The sequence below is a fragment of the Ruditapes philippinarum genome, unplaced genomic scaffold (genome assembly GCF_026571515.1).
Source record: "Ruditapes philippinarum isolate M1 unplaced genomic scaffold, ASM2657151v2 ctg326_1_1_1_1, whole genome shotgun sequence".
Lineage (NCBI taxonomy): Eukaryota > Metazoa > Mollusca > Bivalvia > Venerida > Veneridae > Ruditapes > Ruditapes philippinarum.
In genome coordinates, this window is record NW_026864526.1 from 353,394 (window position 1) to 371,203 (window position 17,810).

Below are 17,810 nucleotides of genomic sequence, written 5' to 3' on the forward strand. Positions count from 1 at the left end.
CTTAGTTAATGTTTTTTAATTTAATAATTTTGTACAAAGTCACATGAACACTGTTCACAGTACTTATATCAACAAGTAAAACTTAAAATACACAAAAAAAAATGTTTTTACAATTTTTACAATGGGGATCAAACCTTAAAGATAAAATGAGCCGCGTCACAACAAAACCAACATAATGCGTTTGCGACCAGCATGGAATCAGACCAGCCTGCGCATCCGCGCAGTCTGATCAGGATCCATGTTGTTCGCTATCAGTTTCTTTACTTGTTATAGGGTCTGTAAACAAACAGCATGGATCCTGATCAGACTGCGTGGATGCGCAGGCTGGTCTGGATCCATGCTGGTCGCAAACACATTATGTTGGTTTTGTCGTGACGCGGCTCAAATATCTTTGATGCTTTTTTTAAATCATTTAAAGTGTGATAATTAAGTTCATGCTGCAAGGTATAAACTTATCTAGAAAACAATGTGTCATTAATGCACACATCATTAAAATTTGAAGACAATAAAGAGATCTTAGATAAACTTAGATGTACCAGTAAACTGAAATAGATTCATCAGATATAATGACAAAGCAATTTTTTTATATGTAAAAAAAGTGCTCTCAGGTTTTATTTTTTACACTGTTACAAGTTATATTTTGATATTGTCACATATGACAAATTTTCTGTTCCTAATTTCATTTTTTCTTATATGGTAAATCGACATAAATACGGACAATCTGGTTAATACGGTCACTAGTAAGAATTACATATCATCAACGTCAGCACAACACAATAATTGCTGTGGAATATGTTTTACAAATAGATACATCTACAAATTACTGTTTACAGGATAAAGCTCAGCATCTCATTGTAAAAAGTATTCAAAATCTGCCCATATTGACTGTGATTTACCCTTATAAGATTTCTAAGAAACATCAGCATATTTTCAACCATCATAGGCAGTAGGATTACTATGCTAAAGTTGTACAATTGACCCAACCATTACCCCCACCCACCCCTACACCAACGAATGTGGATCTGTTCATTAGAATTGACTGGGATTTCAGTATGAAGATGTTAAAAGTAGCCATTAACAGTTTAGAGTATAATCAGGGTGCATGTAGGTGCAGCCTACCCTAGCTCCATACTGATGGCAAATGCATGTTACTAGTAATATTATTATTAGTTATACAAGTTGTTGATGGTATATATACTGGGAGAATATAGCCTGAATGATATAAATGTAACCTGAGGTGCTAGCCGAGACAGCAAGACTATATTCATTTGTTCATTTCAGAATTGGGTTTCCAAAAACACATAAATTTTTTACCGCAGCTACAGAAAGTCTACATATGTTTTAAATGAAAGGAAAATACACATGTACAATATTAAGGCACACCATTCAAACTGTGAGGAGTGTTAGAGTGTTATAAATAAAATATAGTTCACACTTACATAATGTACTACACTCTACAAGTATGCAATGGCTTCACAGTCTATCTTTTAAATAATTACTAAAATAACATGTTTATTACATCTTTTTATACTTTTAAAGGGACTCCATTGAGGTTTTTTGACATGACGGGACTGGAAATTTTTTCTGTAAGATTTTAATTCCATTTGATGTAGGTCTATACCAATATTATTTGTGTACAGATTTCAATTCACTCAGTTTTTCTAGAATACTCATTGTGAAATTGACCTTAAAATGAATAAACAGTTTGAAGGATTTCAACTCAAATCAGACTTAGATCAACTTTCTGTGTATATTTCTTTAGCATTTTCCGTTTTAAGTGCCTCAGTTCATATTTAAAGTTTTTGGACCAAAGTGGAGCTTCTTTAAGTTTAATTATATATACTGTCACCCTAGCAGTAAGACTTAAAAACCTTAAACCTAATTTTACATGCATTATAAAAGAATTACATTTTATATTATATGATTATTTATAATTACACACTTTAATTATTACCTTACTATTTGCGAAAGTCCTCTGAGCTTTGAGATTTTAAGTTGCAATTTTTTGCCAGCTTAAGTAATAAATATATTTTCATTTGCTTAGTTGTGAAGGAGAACAGTTTCTCATATAAAAGAATTTATTTCCCTACACAGGATTCCTATCTGTGATAGCAACTATCTTTTAAATGCAGATTTAAAGGAACTCCACTCAGAGGTCTATGAGCATAAATCATAAGTTGAATTTCTTACAAAATCTGCTGGGGCACTTAAAACAGAAAAAAAATGCAAAAGACAGTAAAAAAAATACTTGGAAATAAATAGAAAAATTGTATTTTTATGCTATTCTTAGCCTGATTTGTGTGAAAAGCCTTGCAACACTTTTTTTTGTCATTTTTCAAAATAGGAACAATTATTCTGGAAAAACGAAGTGAGAAAATTACCTGAAATTTGGGAGTGGAGTCCCTTTAATTCCTTCAGAAATTAATAGGGACAATTATTCTAGAAAAACGAAGTGAGAAAATTACCTGAAATTTGGGAGTGGAGTCCCTTTACATGTAATTCCTTCAGAAATTGTCTACGAATCTATAATATTGAAAATAGACCAATATTGTCTAAATTTCTTTGATTTTGTTTCAACACAGAAAATAAATGCAAATTTTGAAGCAGTCTAATTGATCTATGGGTGGAAAATTTTCAAATTCAAAGCACAATTTAAAAAGTTAATTGGTGCTTTTTCTATATAGATGGTCTTAAACAAAATCTTCTAAGATTTAAATTTTAAACAATGCTTATCATTTTGATGCAAATTGGCCATTAAAAAATTTAATATTGTCGAAATTCCATGATGTTATAGTAATTTTTATCTCATATCCATAAAGAACAAGAGCTAATTGTCTTTTTTTTTCCTTGTTGAAAAGACAATTATCTCATAATTTAAAGACACACCAAAGAAATAAAAGGCCTATTTTTGCTCTAATCTAAATATGGTTAAAAGCATACAAAATAATCTATTTCTGGAAACACATCATGACTTCAAAGCACACAAATTTAAAAGTTTGCTAATCTGTGTCATGTCACTGTTAGCTCTAAAAATAAACTTGAACAATGAACTTGTTTAAAAAAAATCTGAAATAGTTTTAAGGCTAGAAAAACAAAAATTTCATAACGGGATGATCATTTGCAATTATGTGTCAAAAGTGTCTGCACATTTCTTTCTAAATATATGGAACAGAGTTATTTTAACAATCCAAAAGCCAGGCGAAAAATTTTCATCTTAAATACTTCCTTATTTTAGACTCCTGCTAATTTTGCATACAAAAATTTTGTATATAGAACTGTGAAGCCATGCTAGTACTCTTAGAAAGTGTTAGGTTATTACAACAGTGAGGTGGTCACATCAAATAAATGGGAGGCAGAGATTTGAGGGGGCTAACACGCCTTACCGACCTTTTTTGCTTGATTTCAGACACGCTCGATGGAATCATTAAAGGAGAGAATAGTGGAGACCTTTCTGATTGTATAGATGTGTCCGTACGTCCGTATGTGAGAGGATTTTGTGTTTTCCGAAGGTTGAGATAAAATATGAGCGACTTTGTTCCTTCAAGCATGACGGTGAATGCAAATATTATCAAACAAACACAGACCACACCTGAAATTATAAAAAGCAAAACAAACTTATCAGTACCTTTGTACTATAAAATAACCTCTGAAAAGCGCTACTACAAGAAAAAAAAGTGCCTGTACTAAATGGAAATACATGTATTAATTTTTTTCGTAAATTCTTTCCAAATTCTGATTAATATGTAATATGCAAGAAAAGAATCAAACACAAACTGTCATCACAGTTCAAAAAATGGAGCTTTCGGGTTACTGTTAAGTGGAAAATCAGCAGAGCCTTGAGCCAGATTTTCCGGTCTATACCGTTAGCCGGTGTAAGATCTTATAGCCTGAAATAATGCACAAAAGTTCACTTTTCTTCTTCCTGACCCACCAGTCAACCTGGATAATGAAGTTGACAATGCAAAAATGACTTATTACTCAAATTTGAAAGGCAAATGTAGTTATGTAAAAATGCTTACCAGCGGAGCCATGGAAGTGTAGGTCCTCAAATATAAAGTTTTTCACAGTGTTCGAGAAGTAAAAGTATTCCTGAAAATAAAATCAAGAAAAAGATTGTCAAGTCTATGACAGATATCATTCATTTAACTAACTAAGATTTCTGGCTGTGTCACAGACACCAAGCTTTGTATGCTCCTATTTGGTTTGGTGCAATGGATAGTAGTTTTCAAGTTGACATGGTCAATCTATAATCAGCAAAATTAAATTAAGGGAATCTGAATACCTAAATCATCAAAAATGGCAGAACTTCTAAGGTTTGAAATTCAGGATGAAATTTTTCAATGCCTAAAGGAGTAACAATAAATTAGCAAAACAAAGTCACAAAAAAAACCTTGACCAAGTGTTATCAAAGTCATGGAATGGCAACATTTACACCATGATGAGGAAGATAACCCTCCCTCTTAGAATAATCAAACTTAAACCAAAAATATCTCCTTTGTACAAATAAAAGTAAAATTTTGTTTGCAAAAATTCTAAATAAACATCCAGAAATCCAAAAATCTATTTCCTTGCCATGCTTTCGGAAATGTTCCTTATTTATTAATTTCTGGTTTCTTTATCCTTTTCCAAACTTATTACGCAGATATTCCAGAGAAATTTCACATAGTTATATTCCACATATATTCCATTTATATTTCACATCAATTTTACTTCCTTTGACTTTGCAGATGTTTAAGCTTTTAAAATTTAATGATATCTAATTTTTTTTATACATCTATTCCATGATATGTATCATATTTCACTGAAAATATGTCATTTATCCAAACAATTTTATTCAAACAATTTCTATGCAAAATCACTATGGTATCACAAACGTAAATCAAATATTTAATTAAGGTGCACCATTTCACTCTGTACTGTAAATTCATATTTAATATGAATAATTTTATTTCAAACGTCATTTTAAAATGAAGTTTTTTCTATAGATCTTTTTTTGTTAAGTCAGCACAAATTTGTTTCAATCTATTCGATCAATTTGATTGTTTAAGCCTGGGGTTTGCATATCTCTACCCTGGGTAAAGTGTTAACTGTAAAGTCATTACTAATTTGTTTTAAAATAGATCCATTTAATTTTTCATAAAATCTTTTATCTCTGATATTTTTCAGTTTCAGCCTGGGGTAAAACACATTAATGATGAAACATAGACAAATCTACTGGTGTACAACTGTACCCTGTGTTAAAATGAGGCTAATGACAATCAATCTCTCATCTTTTTAAATGATCAAAAACTGTAAATTTGTCTGAAAGCATTCATATTTTTAAAACATATATTTTTTACATTAATTAGAATAAAAGTTTGAAGCCTATTTAAACAACAACAAGTCTGTTTCCAGGAACCAACCATCGATATATTGGTGTCATTTTATAAGTGCATAAGATACACAAAGCCAATGTACCATGTTTTGCAAGCCTATGCAATTCATTGTGTACAATGTCTTGAAAGTTTATGCAATTCATTGTTTACCATGCCTTGAAAGTCTATGCAATTCATTATGCACCATACCTTAAAAGCCTATGTAACTCATTGTGTACCTTGTCTTGAAAGTTTATGCAATCATTTTATACCATGTCTTGCAAGCCTATGTTATTCATTGTGTACCATGTCTTGCAAGCCTATGTTATTGATTGTGTGCCATGTCTTGAAAGTTAATGCAATCATTGTGTACCATGTCTTGAAAGTCTACGCAATTCATTGCGCACCATGCCTTAAAAGCCTATGTAACTCATTGTGTACCATGCCTTAAAAGCCTATGTAACTCATTGTGTACCATGTCTTGAAAGTTAATGCAATCATTGTGTACCATGTCTTGAAAGTCTATGCAATCCATTGTGTACCATGCCTTGAAAGCCTATCTAACTCATTGTGTACCATGTCTTGAAAGTTAATGCAATCATTGTGTACCATGTCTTGCAAGCCAATGCAATTTATTATGAACCATGTCTCATAAGCCTATGTAATTCATTGTGTACAATTTCTTGCATGTCTATGCAATAAGTGTGTACCATGTTTCACAAGTCTATGCAATTCATTGTGTACCATTTCTTGCATGTCTATGCAATAAGTGTGTACCATGTTTCACAAGCCTATGCAATTCATTGTGTACCATGTTTTGAAAGTTTATGCAATTCATTGTGTACCATGTCTTGAAAGTCTTTGCAATTAATTTTGTACCATGCCTTGAAAGTCTATGCAATTCATTGTGTACCATGTCTTGAAAATCTATGCAATTCATTATGTACCATGTCTTGAAAGTCTTTGCAATTAATTTTGTACCATGTCTTGAAAGTCTTTGCAATTAATTTTGTACCATGTCTTGAAAGTCTTTGCAATTAATTTTGTACCATGTCTTGAAAGTCTTTGCAATTAATTTTGTACCATGTCTTGAAAGTCTTTGCAATTAATTTTGTACCATGTCTTGAAAGTCTATGTAACTCATTGTGTACCATGCCTTGAAAGCCTATGTAAGTCATTGTGTACCATGCCTTGAAAGCCTTTGTAACTCATTGTGTATCAATGTCTTGCAAGCCTATGTAACTCATTGTGTACCATGTCTTGAAAGTTTATGCAATCATTGTGTACCATGCCTTGAAAGCCTATGTAACTCATTGTGTACCATGCCTTGAAAGCCTATGTAACTCATTGTGTACCATGTCTTGAAAGTTTATGCAATCATTGTGTACCATGTCTTGCAAGCCAATGCAATTTATTATGAACCATGTCTCATAAGCCAATGCAATTCATTGTGTACCATGCCTTGAAAGTCTACGCAATTCATTGTGTACCATGCCTTGAAAGCCTATGTAACTCATTGTGTACCATGTCTTGAAAGCCTATGTAACTCATTGTGTACCATGTCTTGAAAATTTATGCAATCATTGTGTACCATGCCTTGAAAGCCTATGTAACTCATTGTGTACCATGCCTTGAAAGTTTATGCAATCATTGTGTACCATGTCTTGCAAGCCAATGCAATTTATTATGAACCATGTATCATAAGCCTATGTAATTCATTGGGTACCATTTCTTGCATGTCTATGCAATAAGTGTGTATCATGTTTCGCAAGTCTATGCAATTCATTGTGTACCATGTCTTGAAAGTCTTTGCAATTAATTTTGAACCATGTCTTGCAAGTCTATGCAATTCATTGTTTATCATATCTGGCAAGCCTATGTTATTCATTGTGTACCATGTCATGCAATTACAAGAACCTGCTACCTCCGGTAACTGACCACTCTTGGGAGCCTTAAGTTTTATTTTAAACTTTCTTCTAACCAGGATATAGACTCTTTTATCAAGTAGGGCTCTTAACTCATTATCCCACCATTGAGAGGTGGATACCAATACCACTATGGCACTAAACCCCATGAGACTTAGCTGCTGGTTAGTACTGTGCAAACATGATTAATTAGGTTTTAATGGTACAGGTAAAAGATGTCATGAATAAATGTTTATTCACCATATCAAGTTCGGATTTTTATCATCATCACAATAATTATCATCAACATAGACACATTTCAGAGATGTCAAAAAACAATTTAATTTAATAAGGAATATGACCTTTGATTAACCTTTATTGTTTGATTAAGTGGGGTAAACATATCACTGATGGGTTTGTTTAATAACCAGTTTTGAAAATATTTTCAAAGTCATTCACCTGACCAGTAGGTATTCAATCTTACATTTAGTGTTCCCCCTAGATTTTGTACCTTGTCATTACTAGTCGCCTTTAATTCGCCTTTAATTCGTGCAAGTAGGTGCCAGTAGATATTATCTGGAACTCGGCAAAATTATATGTTTAATATGTTGTACCTGGTACATACCTAGTACATAATAAACTGTTACCACAGTTCAGTACAATTCACAATACATATAAAGAACCATTTTGCAGTTACATGTATAACTGTAAAAGTTTGTTTGTACACTAGATTAGCTGCGAAATCCCAAAATATTCTTAATTCTTGAGTAAGTTGATTATATATAATCAATCTATATATAAACCCTATAATAAATCATTTTTGACACTGCATCAGAGCATACTTAACCACTTAGGTAACATTTTCCACACTTTTTTTCCCCGGAACTTAATATTAGTAAAAATGAATTAATATTTTGTATAAACAAATAAATATTTCGTAATTACGAATTAACATTTCGTAAAAACGAATAATTATTTCATAATTACAAATTAACATTTTCGTAAAAACGAATTAAGTGCCGAAAAAATGTCACCTTAGTGGCTCTCAAGAGGCTGAGCACATACAAACATAAGACATTATTTTCAGTCGAATTGCCAGACAAAAACATGACTGTGACAAAACAAGGGGTCAAACTCACAGACCAAGGTCCAAGGTCATAAAGACCTTTTCTAAGCTCAAACTCAGATCTGAGATATTTGATTGGTCAGAAACCAGCACAAAATGTAAATTGACCAATGAAAATATATAGATTTGAGAGAGAACTCAGAAAAATGTTTTAACCTCATGGCCCAATGCGGGAGGTTCTAACACTTGTCCTATTGTGCTTTTTAGGCTGACAGTGGCAACTGATGAAAAAATACCTTAACTGAACAGCTGAGAGCTTTTAATTAATTTGTCTAACAGAAAATATATTAGTATTAATATTGTGATGAAATTGGAAATTATCATGTATGTTATAATTGTAATATTGTTACACAGTTATGCAGCTGCCGGTGTACTAAAGTACATGTGTACTAACTTTAGTAAAGTACATGTTAAGTTAGTTTTATATTAATTTTTTTTATAATATGTAATCTTCCATAACATATGACATTGTGTATTTCTGTTAAAGTGGCCTTCATGCTTTTCTAAAGTTTAAATATGTTATTTTTAGATAAATTGTTTCATATAATTGTCAAGTCAAAAGAATGGAAAAAAGGTGGAAAAAGCAATTTTCCTGACAATTAAATAGAAATACAATAAGGAAACCCCTCGATGCCTCTAATTCTCTATATTTAAATTACTAAAGTGGATGATTCGTTTCCTGATATTCTATTTTTAGAAACAATGTCACTGATGAGTTATAAATAGCTCTTGGGACACTGTTTTGAAAAAGTCTTAACAGTGTTATGATCCATTTTTTCAAGATAAAATTACTGAAATACTTAGTTTGAAACAATACAGAATTGTTTTTCAAACAAAAAATAAAAGCTGAAGCCCACTTTAAAACGAGCCTGTAGATGTTACACCAAGTGATGTTATAACTTAGCAACAAAATTTGATATATGAATACATTATACATTTTAAAATTTTTTTACGGTATATACTATATATGTATGTTATACATATACCTTATAAACTTGACATAAAAGCAATATAATCAAAATTATACATGTTACTGTGTTTAATGATATATTTTATATAAAATTACACATACATGTATGTATATGACTATGTAATACCATTTAAAATATAATTACAGTATAGAGAATATAAAAAATGGTTCTATAAAACGCAGAACACTGTTTGATACTACAGTTATGTGACTAATTATACAAATGTAACTGTAATAACATATTGAAAAATAAAGGCAAATGTACCCCTCTATACTATAGTATTTATAGTATAGAGGGGTACATTTGCCGTTATTTTTCAATTATTGATGGCATGTCAATTTCCTGTGGTCTGTGTAAAACCATTTGACACATTAACTACATGTATAATGTTACATCGTTACAAAAGTTTACGTTTGATGCTACAATAGACTTACTCCGAAATTAAGAATATTTTGGGTTTTTCCCAGCTAATCTGTAAGTACAAACAAACTTTTACAGTAACATCTTCGAAAATAAGTGCAAGAGTGTTTGTTTGTTTTGGGTTTTACGTCACATCGACACAGTATAGGTCATATTGCGACGTTCCAGCTTTACTGTTGGAGGAAGACCTCAGGTGCCCTTCCGTGCATTATTTCAGGCACAAACGGGTACCTGAGTAGAACCACCGACGTTCCGTAAGCTAGCTGGATCTAAGCTTCCTCACATAAAAGAATCCAAAGTCCCTGTCGGGATTCGAACCCACAGCGGTGAGGGGAAAGTGGTGCAAGAGTGTAAAGGGTAGTGCACTGTGAAGCTATTAAGGTAAATGTTTGTTTGTATTTACGGATTAGCTGGGAAAAACACACATCTGCCGAATTGATGTCATCTGAAACTTGGCAAATGTGGGTTTCTCCCATCTTATGATAAATCATGGGGTACAAAACAAACTTTTCATAGCTTCCTTGAGCAAAACTGTTCACAAGAGTGGTAATTGCACTGCGCTTATTATCAATACATTTACTAGCAAGTTGCAGTTGTGCATGTTTATTGGCGTCCGCGCTGAAGTGCGACGCCCGTTATGGAATGAATTCAGATTTTGTGAAAGGGCAATTGCAACTTTTCAGACTTTCAGATTGGTGTAATGGTTGTTTAAACGAAACGATCATTCGTGTCACGCTATGTTAATAAATAACGATTTGAAGAATTTTTTTGCAACCTGGGATAAGATGGGGAAAACCTCAAGATTATCTCCAAGTTGAAGTGTTCAAAATTCAAAGTATAAAGATATGAAGTCCATTTCACAAATTTCTCATAAAATATCAGGGATACGTATCACGTCACATAATAGTTAACACCTGTACCAGTGTATATGGTAGTTACAGTTCTAATTTTTGTATAAAATTGATTGCTTAGCTTATTAGTCAGATAGTTGAACGAGACTCAAATTTGCCTACAGCTTGAATGCGCATTTATTTAATGAATCAATCTTACAAATGTTACCATCTATTTCATCACAAATGGCATCCAGGTATCCTTTATACAGATAAATCAGTATGAGATAGTAAAGAGATAATTATATAATAAATTTTTGTGAATTTCAAAAGGATGTGATTACAGAAGAAAATTAAATTGTACAAGTTCTTACTGGCAAAATGTTAAAGTGTCATGTCTCCAGATTAGTAAATTTTCTTTTTTTTTAAATGTCAGACTTACGTGTAAGTTACTGAAATAAATTACTAGTTTCTTTCTTGTCTGTTTTTTTTAAAGTGGCCTTCTGTTGAACATGTTTCAGATATATCGTTTCATATAATTGTCAAATTGAAATTTGCCAGTGATAAATAACTAGAACTATCACTAAATGTGATTAATACCCCCACAAGTCTGCTTCGGATTTAATGAGGATGTTACTAGTAACAGAATACCTTGTAAAAGAATTGAAACATAGAGTTATGGTTGTGGGCAATTAAAGATAATTGTGGTTCATGTATGTTGCATTTCCTTTCAATGTGGATGACCATTGATGAAGTTTAATTGAATTACTCTGTAATAAGTCCAGAAAGACAAAGAAAAAGAACAAAGGGCAATAACTCTATAAATACTGAAAATAGAGTTATAGTTCTTGTGCACTGCACTTCCTCTTATTGTGCTTGACCATTGTATGAAGTTGTTTTAAATTCCAACCAGTACGTTTTAAGTTATGCTCCGGACAAGGAAAAGTATCAAAGGGCAGTAACTCCGTATTTTGTCAAAATGGAGTTATGGCTCTTGTGCACTGCACTTCCTTTAATGTCCTTGACAACTGTATGAAGTTGTACTGAATTCCAAACAGTAGTTTTCAAATTATGCTCTGGACAAGGAAAAGTAACAAAGGGCAATAACTCTGTAATTAGTCAAGATGAAGTTATGGTTCTTGTGCACTGCACTTCCCCTTATTGTGCTTGACCATTGTATGAAGTTGTTTTGAATTCCAACCAGTAGTTTTAAAGTCATGCTCTGGACAAGGAAAAGACACAAAGGGCAGTAACTCTGTAATAAGTCAAGATGGAGTTATGGTTCTTGTGCACTGCACTTCCTTTCAATGTGCTGGACCATTGTATGAAGTTATAATGAATTCCAACAATTAGACTTCAAGTTATGGTCCGGACAAAAGAAAGCAATGGAAAAGTAATAAAGGGCAATAACTCTGTAATTACTTTAGATAGAGTTATGGTTCTTATGCACTGCACTTCCTCTCAATGTGCTTGACCATTGTATGTAGTTATATTGAATTCCAACCATTAGTCTTCAAGTTATGGTCCGGACAAAAAAAAAGAAGGCAATGGAAAAGCAACAAAGGGCAATAACTCTGTAATTACTTTAGATAGAGTTATGGTTCTTTTGCACTGCACTTCCCCTTATTGTGTTTGACAATTGTATGAAGTTGTTTTGAATTCCAACCAGTAGTTTTCAAGTTATGCCATGGACAAGGAAAAGTAACAAAGGGCAATAACTCTGTAATTAGTCAAGATAGAGTTATGGTTCTTGTGCACTGCACTTCCTCTCAATGTGCTTGACCATTGTATGTAGTTATATTGAATTCCAACCATTAGTTTTCAAGTTATGCTCCGGACAAGGAAAATGCAACAGACAAAAAAAAAAGCAATGGAAAAGCAACAAAGGGCAATAACTCTGTAATTACTTTAGATAGAGTTATGGTTCTTATGCACTGCACTTCCCCTTATTGTGTTTGACAATTGTATGAAGTTGTTTTGAATTCCAACCAGTAGTTTTCAAGTTATGCCCCGGACAAGGAAAAGTAACAAAGGGCAATAACTCTGTAATTAGTCAAGATAGAGTTATGGTTCTTGTGCACTGCACTTTCTCTCAATGTGCTTGACCATTGTATGTAGTTATATTGAATTACAACCATTAGTTTTCAAGTTATGCTCCGGACAAGGAAATGCAACGGACGTCTGGACCAACCGACCGACCGCCCGACCAACCAACCGACCGACCGACCACCGGGTGACTCCTATATACCCCCCCAAACTTCGTTTTTGGGGGTATAATAATACTTGTATGCAAGAATTATGCAAAATAGATAAATACAGAATCCCTAAAGAAAGCCCAACACGGCAAAATTGAAAATGTTGCAGGCTCGGTTTGATTGAGCCTGTTCATGGACGGTACTGGAAAGTGCAAGTTACCGTCCACGCCCCCTAGAACCGGCTTAAGCAGAATTCAACATTTAAACATGAAATAGTAAAATTTTGAATTTAGAAACATCCGCAGATGTGTTCATACGGCGGTTATCATGGAACCTTCAATGTGACACTTCAGTGCCATTCCATGAAAAGCGGCGTATGGTCCCCAAGTAATAAAAAGCGTGTGCCCTAAACGAGAAAACAATGGGCGGAACTTAATAAAATGGAATTTTGAAAGGGGATCAGAGGTTATGAAGCCTGCGTATCACAGATAAGACGTCAAAAGACAAATTTAAAAAGCAGGCAACATATCCTAAGGGTGATTCAACATTATTCAAGTAGGAATATTGGAACCACCCAACTAGAAAATGCCGAAAACTTGAAACTAAAAATACCACAAGCACAACAATAATGTCGTGCTGAACGATCTTCAAGGATCGCAAATATAACATCCTTGATTAAATGCACGGGGAGACTTTTTACAGCCGCCACACGGTACAAATAACACGGATGTGATCATAAAATAGATAAATACAGAATCCCTAAAGAAAGCCCAACACGGCAAAATTGAAAATGTTGCAGGCTCGGTTTGATTGAGCCTGTTCATGGACGGTACTGGAAAGTGCAAGTTACCGTCCACGCCCCCTAGCACCGGCTTAAGCAGAATTCAGAAACAGAAGTCACGTTTTTCTGTGCATTTACATCTGCAGAATCTCAAGCCAACTCAGGCTCTAAATGCACCCTCATGCTTCTGCAGATGTTAATGCAAGAAAGATGGTGCATTTAATACCTTATTGTCAATCGATGACTGGCAAAAGTGTATTATATAATTTAAGAATATTTCTGGAAGCATAATCTAAACAAATGATATTTTCATTTCTACCTATTGAAGGGTTTTTTTTGAAGTATTTTGAAAAATAAAATAAATAACATGCCCTTTATGAAATAAAATAAATAATATGTCTTTTATGAAATAAAAATAAATTAGATGTCTTTTATAAAAAAAAAATGTCTTTTATGAAAAAGATGAATAATATGTCTCTACAGAAATATTAAATAAAATAAATAATAAGTTTTTAATAAAATAAAATAAATAATATGACTTTTGAGAAATATAATAAATAATATGTTTTTAATCAAATAAAATAAATGATATTTCTTTTATCATATAAAATAACTAAAATGTCTTTTATCCGAAAAAAAAAAATTAATAATAAGTCTTTTATGAAAAAAAAATAAAATAAATGATATGTCTTTTATGAAATACAGAATAATAAATAATATGTCTTTTATGAAATAAGATAATAATATGTCTTTTATGAAATGAAATAAATAATATGTCTTTTATCAAATAAAATAAATAATATATCTTTAATCAAAAAAAATAAATAATATATATTTTATCAAATCAATAATATTCATATAATCAAATGAAATTAATATTATACATGCTTTTATCAAATAAAGTAAATAATATGTATTCAATAAAATAAATCATATGCAAACAATCAAATGAAATAAATGATAATGTATTTGATCAACTAAAATAAAAAATATGCTGTTAATCAATTAAAATAAAAAATATGTTTTTTAATCTAATAAATTTAATGACGTGTTCTATTCAAATTAAAAAAATATATATCAAATACGTCGTACCGGAGACATTGGTCGTGCTTCCATTCATCCCAATTCTATAAACACACTCAAAGCTACACTCCTTTTTACCATTTTTTAATCAGAGGAAAAAAATAAGGAATATGCACGAAATGTACACCTGTTTCACTTTTAATCGTGATAATAAAATTACGTTGTGTATATAACAAACGACACAAAATCAGGAGTAGAAGAGATGTGTTGAGGAAAACTTACGTTCAGAAACATTAACGAGGAAAAAAAACAACAAGAAAAGTGTAATCATTTAACAATTAATTTTCTTTAGCATGTTTACAGATTTAGGCCTTCAGGTAATATTCTGATTTTCATCAGGCCGAGAAAAGTTTTGGTTTGTTTATTTTCTTTTTTCAGATTAAATACGATTTCATAAACAACTGAAAATGAAATTTACCCTCACATTTTATGAAGAAAAAAAATTTCAGTTCAATTTCATTGAGAGGCTATATATAGGGACAATAAATGATATAAGTATGATAAGTTGCTGTTAAGTCACGGTTCTGGTAAGGAAGATCACAAGGCATTTCAGGGGAAAATATTGGCATTTTTAGGGAAAAATGTACCTATTTTGGGCTAGGTTATTCGGCTGTAAAATACAGTGATCTGAAATCTTAGTATTTATCACAACTGGTAACCCCGCCCCCCCACACTCCTTCCCTCCCCTCTTTTCTACCAAATTTTTTTTTGACCACCTTATTTATGTCATAACAGTATTTAATAATTATTGTTAACTTAAATTACATAAATTAACTAAATTGTCTGCCTCCATTAGAAAGTTTAGCAGATTGTTTAATATGAAATTAACTCATTTTTCTCATCTGCATGCATTAAGATGATAACAGCTACAATGTACCAAATTAGTATATCCAAACAAATAATGATTATATCTTAAATAGACTTTGTCCATCTTTCAATCTGGACAAGTCCATTGATCATTTTTAGAATGAAATCAAGAAATGTACTGTATATATAGCAACCAGTGCAGACCATTACACAAACAGCTGGGATGTGCCAGCTAATCATGGTCTGCACTGGTTGCATATGGGTGGTATTAGTTGTTGCAAGCAACTTAAACAGTTAAATGTTTGAGATATTAAATCATTAAATAAATATTTTTTTTATATATATATTTTTTTACAGATACAAAATTTATCTTAGCTGCCTTTCACAGAATAAAACCTAAGGTCTAGGAAACTAAATATCTTATCAACATTTTTCTTTTTTAAAAAAAAAAAAAAAAAAAAAAATAATTCAACAGGTAAAACAACTTTATAATTTTCGAAACATCTTGGTTATGCAGTATTATGAAGCCTGTAACCTATAAAACATTTTATAATTAACCCTTGTCAAATATTGCATCACAATTATGTATTTTTAGAGTAATTCTAGTTTTTATTTTTGTTGCCTGTCTCAAAGGCCAACACGAATGCAGAAACAAAAACGTTTGAGGCCAAACATCAAAGATAAACTGATGTACAGTTCACATGAACATTGTGTTATAATTTTCTTTTAAAACGTTTTTATTATTTAAAGCAGCATGCCTAGGTAAGTACAGGTAATGCTATTTTTTAATGAAAATTTATTTAGGTAAAGATTTCTCAACACTTAAAGAGTAAAGTGGTTTAAGCTAGCCTCATGCGCTTATCATCACAGATATTCAAATATTACCTTCAAGGCTTCAATAATAATAGATATCTAAATATACAGGAATAGGGTATTGTTAAAATGAGGTATATATAATGATATTAAAATTCACAAGTTCAGTAATTTTTTTCATAAAACATAATTAGTCCCCTACCGGTTTAACCGGAGGGGACTTTAGGTTTACCCTCCGTCCGTCTGTCTGTCTGTCCGCACTCACAGGACAGTAATTATGTTGCTAGAGGGACAATAGGTAACTGTTCTTTCTCTTTGATGTCATTCATTCGGTAATGCTTTTATGTGGCTATTTTCTTTTGTGTGGCTAAAAAGAACAATAGAGAGAACAATAGAGTAGCCACATAGTTACTGTCCTGTGAGAACGTCCGTCTGTCAGTCCGTCCATCCACAAAACTGGATCCTGCGATAACGCAAAAAGTATTGAAAATATTTTTATGAAACTTGATATATGGATAGATGGCAGTATGGAGATTATGCACGTCTTTTTTTTTTCTTCCTATGTTGAAAATTCTTGTTGCTATGCCAAATTTTTCAGCTTTTTAACTATAAGTTCTTTATTTCTTAAGGTATTTACTTCAAACTTTTAATATAAGTTTCTGTTCATCAACCACATCATATGTGTCAAGGTTTACAACTCTAGCACAAAAATTATCAGTATTACCTCCCTTGAACTTAGAATTTTTATGAAAAAAAAATGTCTTTTTTTAAATAACTTCTTTATTTCCTAATGTATCTACTTCAAACTTCATATATATATGTTTCTTATTATCACTCAACATTTTTGAGAAGGATAAATACTCTAGCAAGACTATTTCCAGAATTATGTCCCCCTTGAACTTAGATTTTTTTCGAGAAATTGGTATTTTTCACTCCAACGTCTTCATTCCTTATAGGATTTACTTTAAAATCCCACATCGTAAGAATATAACAAGGTTGTATAAACATAATTTCCTTACTAGGCAGGGAAACTTAACACATTACTGTGATATAGACAAACTTAAAACTCAAAAGATTTAAGTTCATTCATGTCATTCATTCACTGGTAAAATTGAATGGCCAATGGCCCATCAGAATGTTGCTGGGGTTCTAACCAGTAGGGGACTTATGGATTTCTTGCAATACTATGATAACTGCTTGTTTCAACTGGTTTGTGATATTTCATAGCCGAAGTACTTCATACATAGCTTTAACTATTAATTATTTATCGTAGTTCAATTATTGGAAAATTGGTAAGCTCATCTACAGATTTGCAGCTTTAACAAACTTTACACTTATAGTGTCCAATAATAAGTTCAACAGTTATCACATTAAAAAAAAAGTGAATTAATACTGATAGTTTGAATGAATCTATAGCTGTAATGAAATAACAACAATAGTAAGTTTCTTGTAACATAAAGCAAACAAGAGGGCCATGAAGACCCTACATGTAGATCACGCATGTGAGATCTTTCCCAGAAATGGTC

The 17,810-nt window shown here is 32.0% G+C and overlaps 1 protein-coding gene across 3 annotated transcripts in view; it reads right to left on the minus strand.

Moving 5' to 3' along the window:
- LOC132725933 (protein SLC31A2-like) overlaps window positions 1-17,810 on the minus strand; it is a 39,253-nt gene that overhangs the window by 16,975 nt on the left and 4,468 nt on the right. The window contains exons 1-3 of one of the 3 annotated variants that reach the window (XM_060711150.1): window positions 14,674-14,839; window positions 4,020-4,089; window positions 3,388-3,589 (exon numbers count right to left, since the gene is read on the minus strand). In XM_060711150.1, coding sequence (XP_060567133.1) covers window positions 3,388-3,589; window positions 4,020-4,089; window positions 14,674-14,697 — 296 coding nt within the window. In that variant the 5' untranslated portion in view covers window positions 14,698-14,839. Of the gene's footprint in view, window positions 1-3,387; window positions 3,590-4,019; window positions 4,090-14,673; window positions 14,840-17,810 lie in introns of those variants that run through there. The other 2 variants (XM_060711149.1, XM_060711148.1) reach the window with 2 other exon arrangements.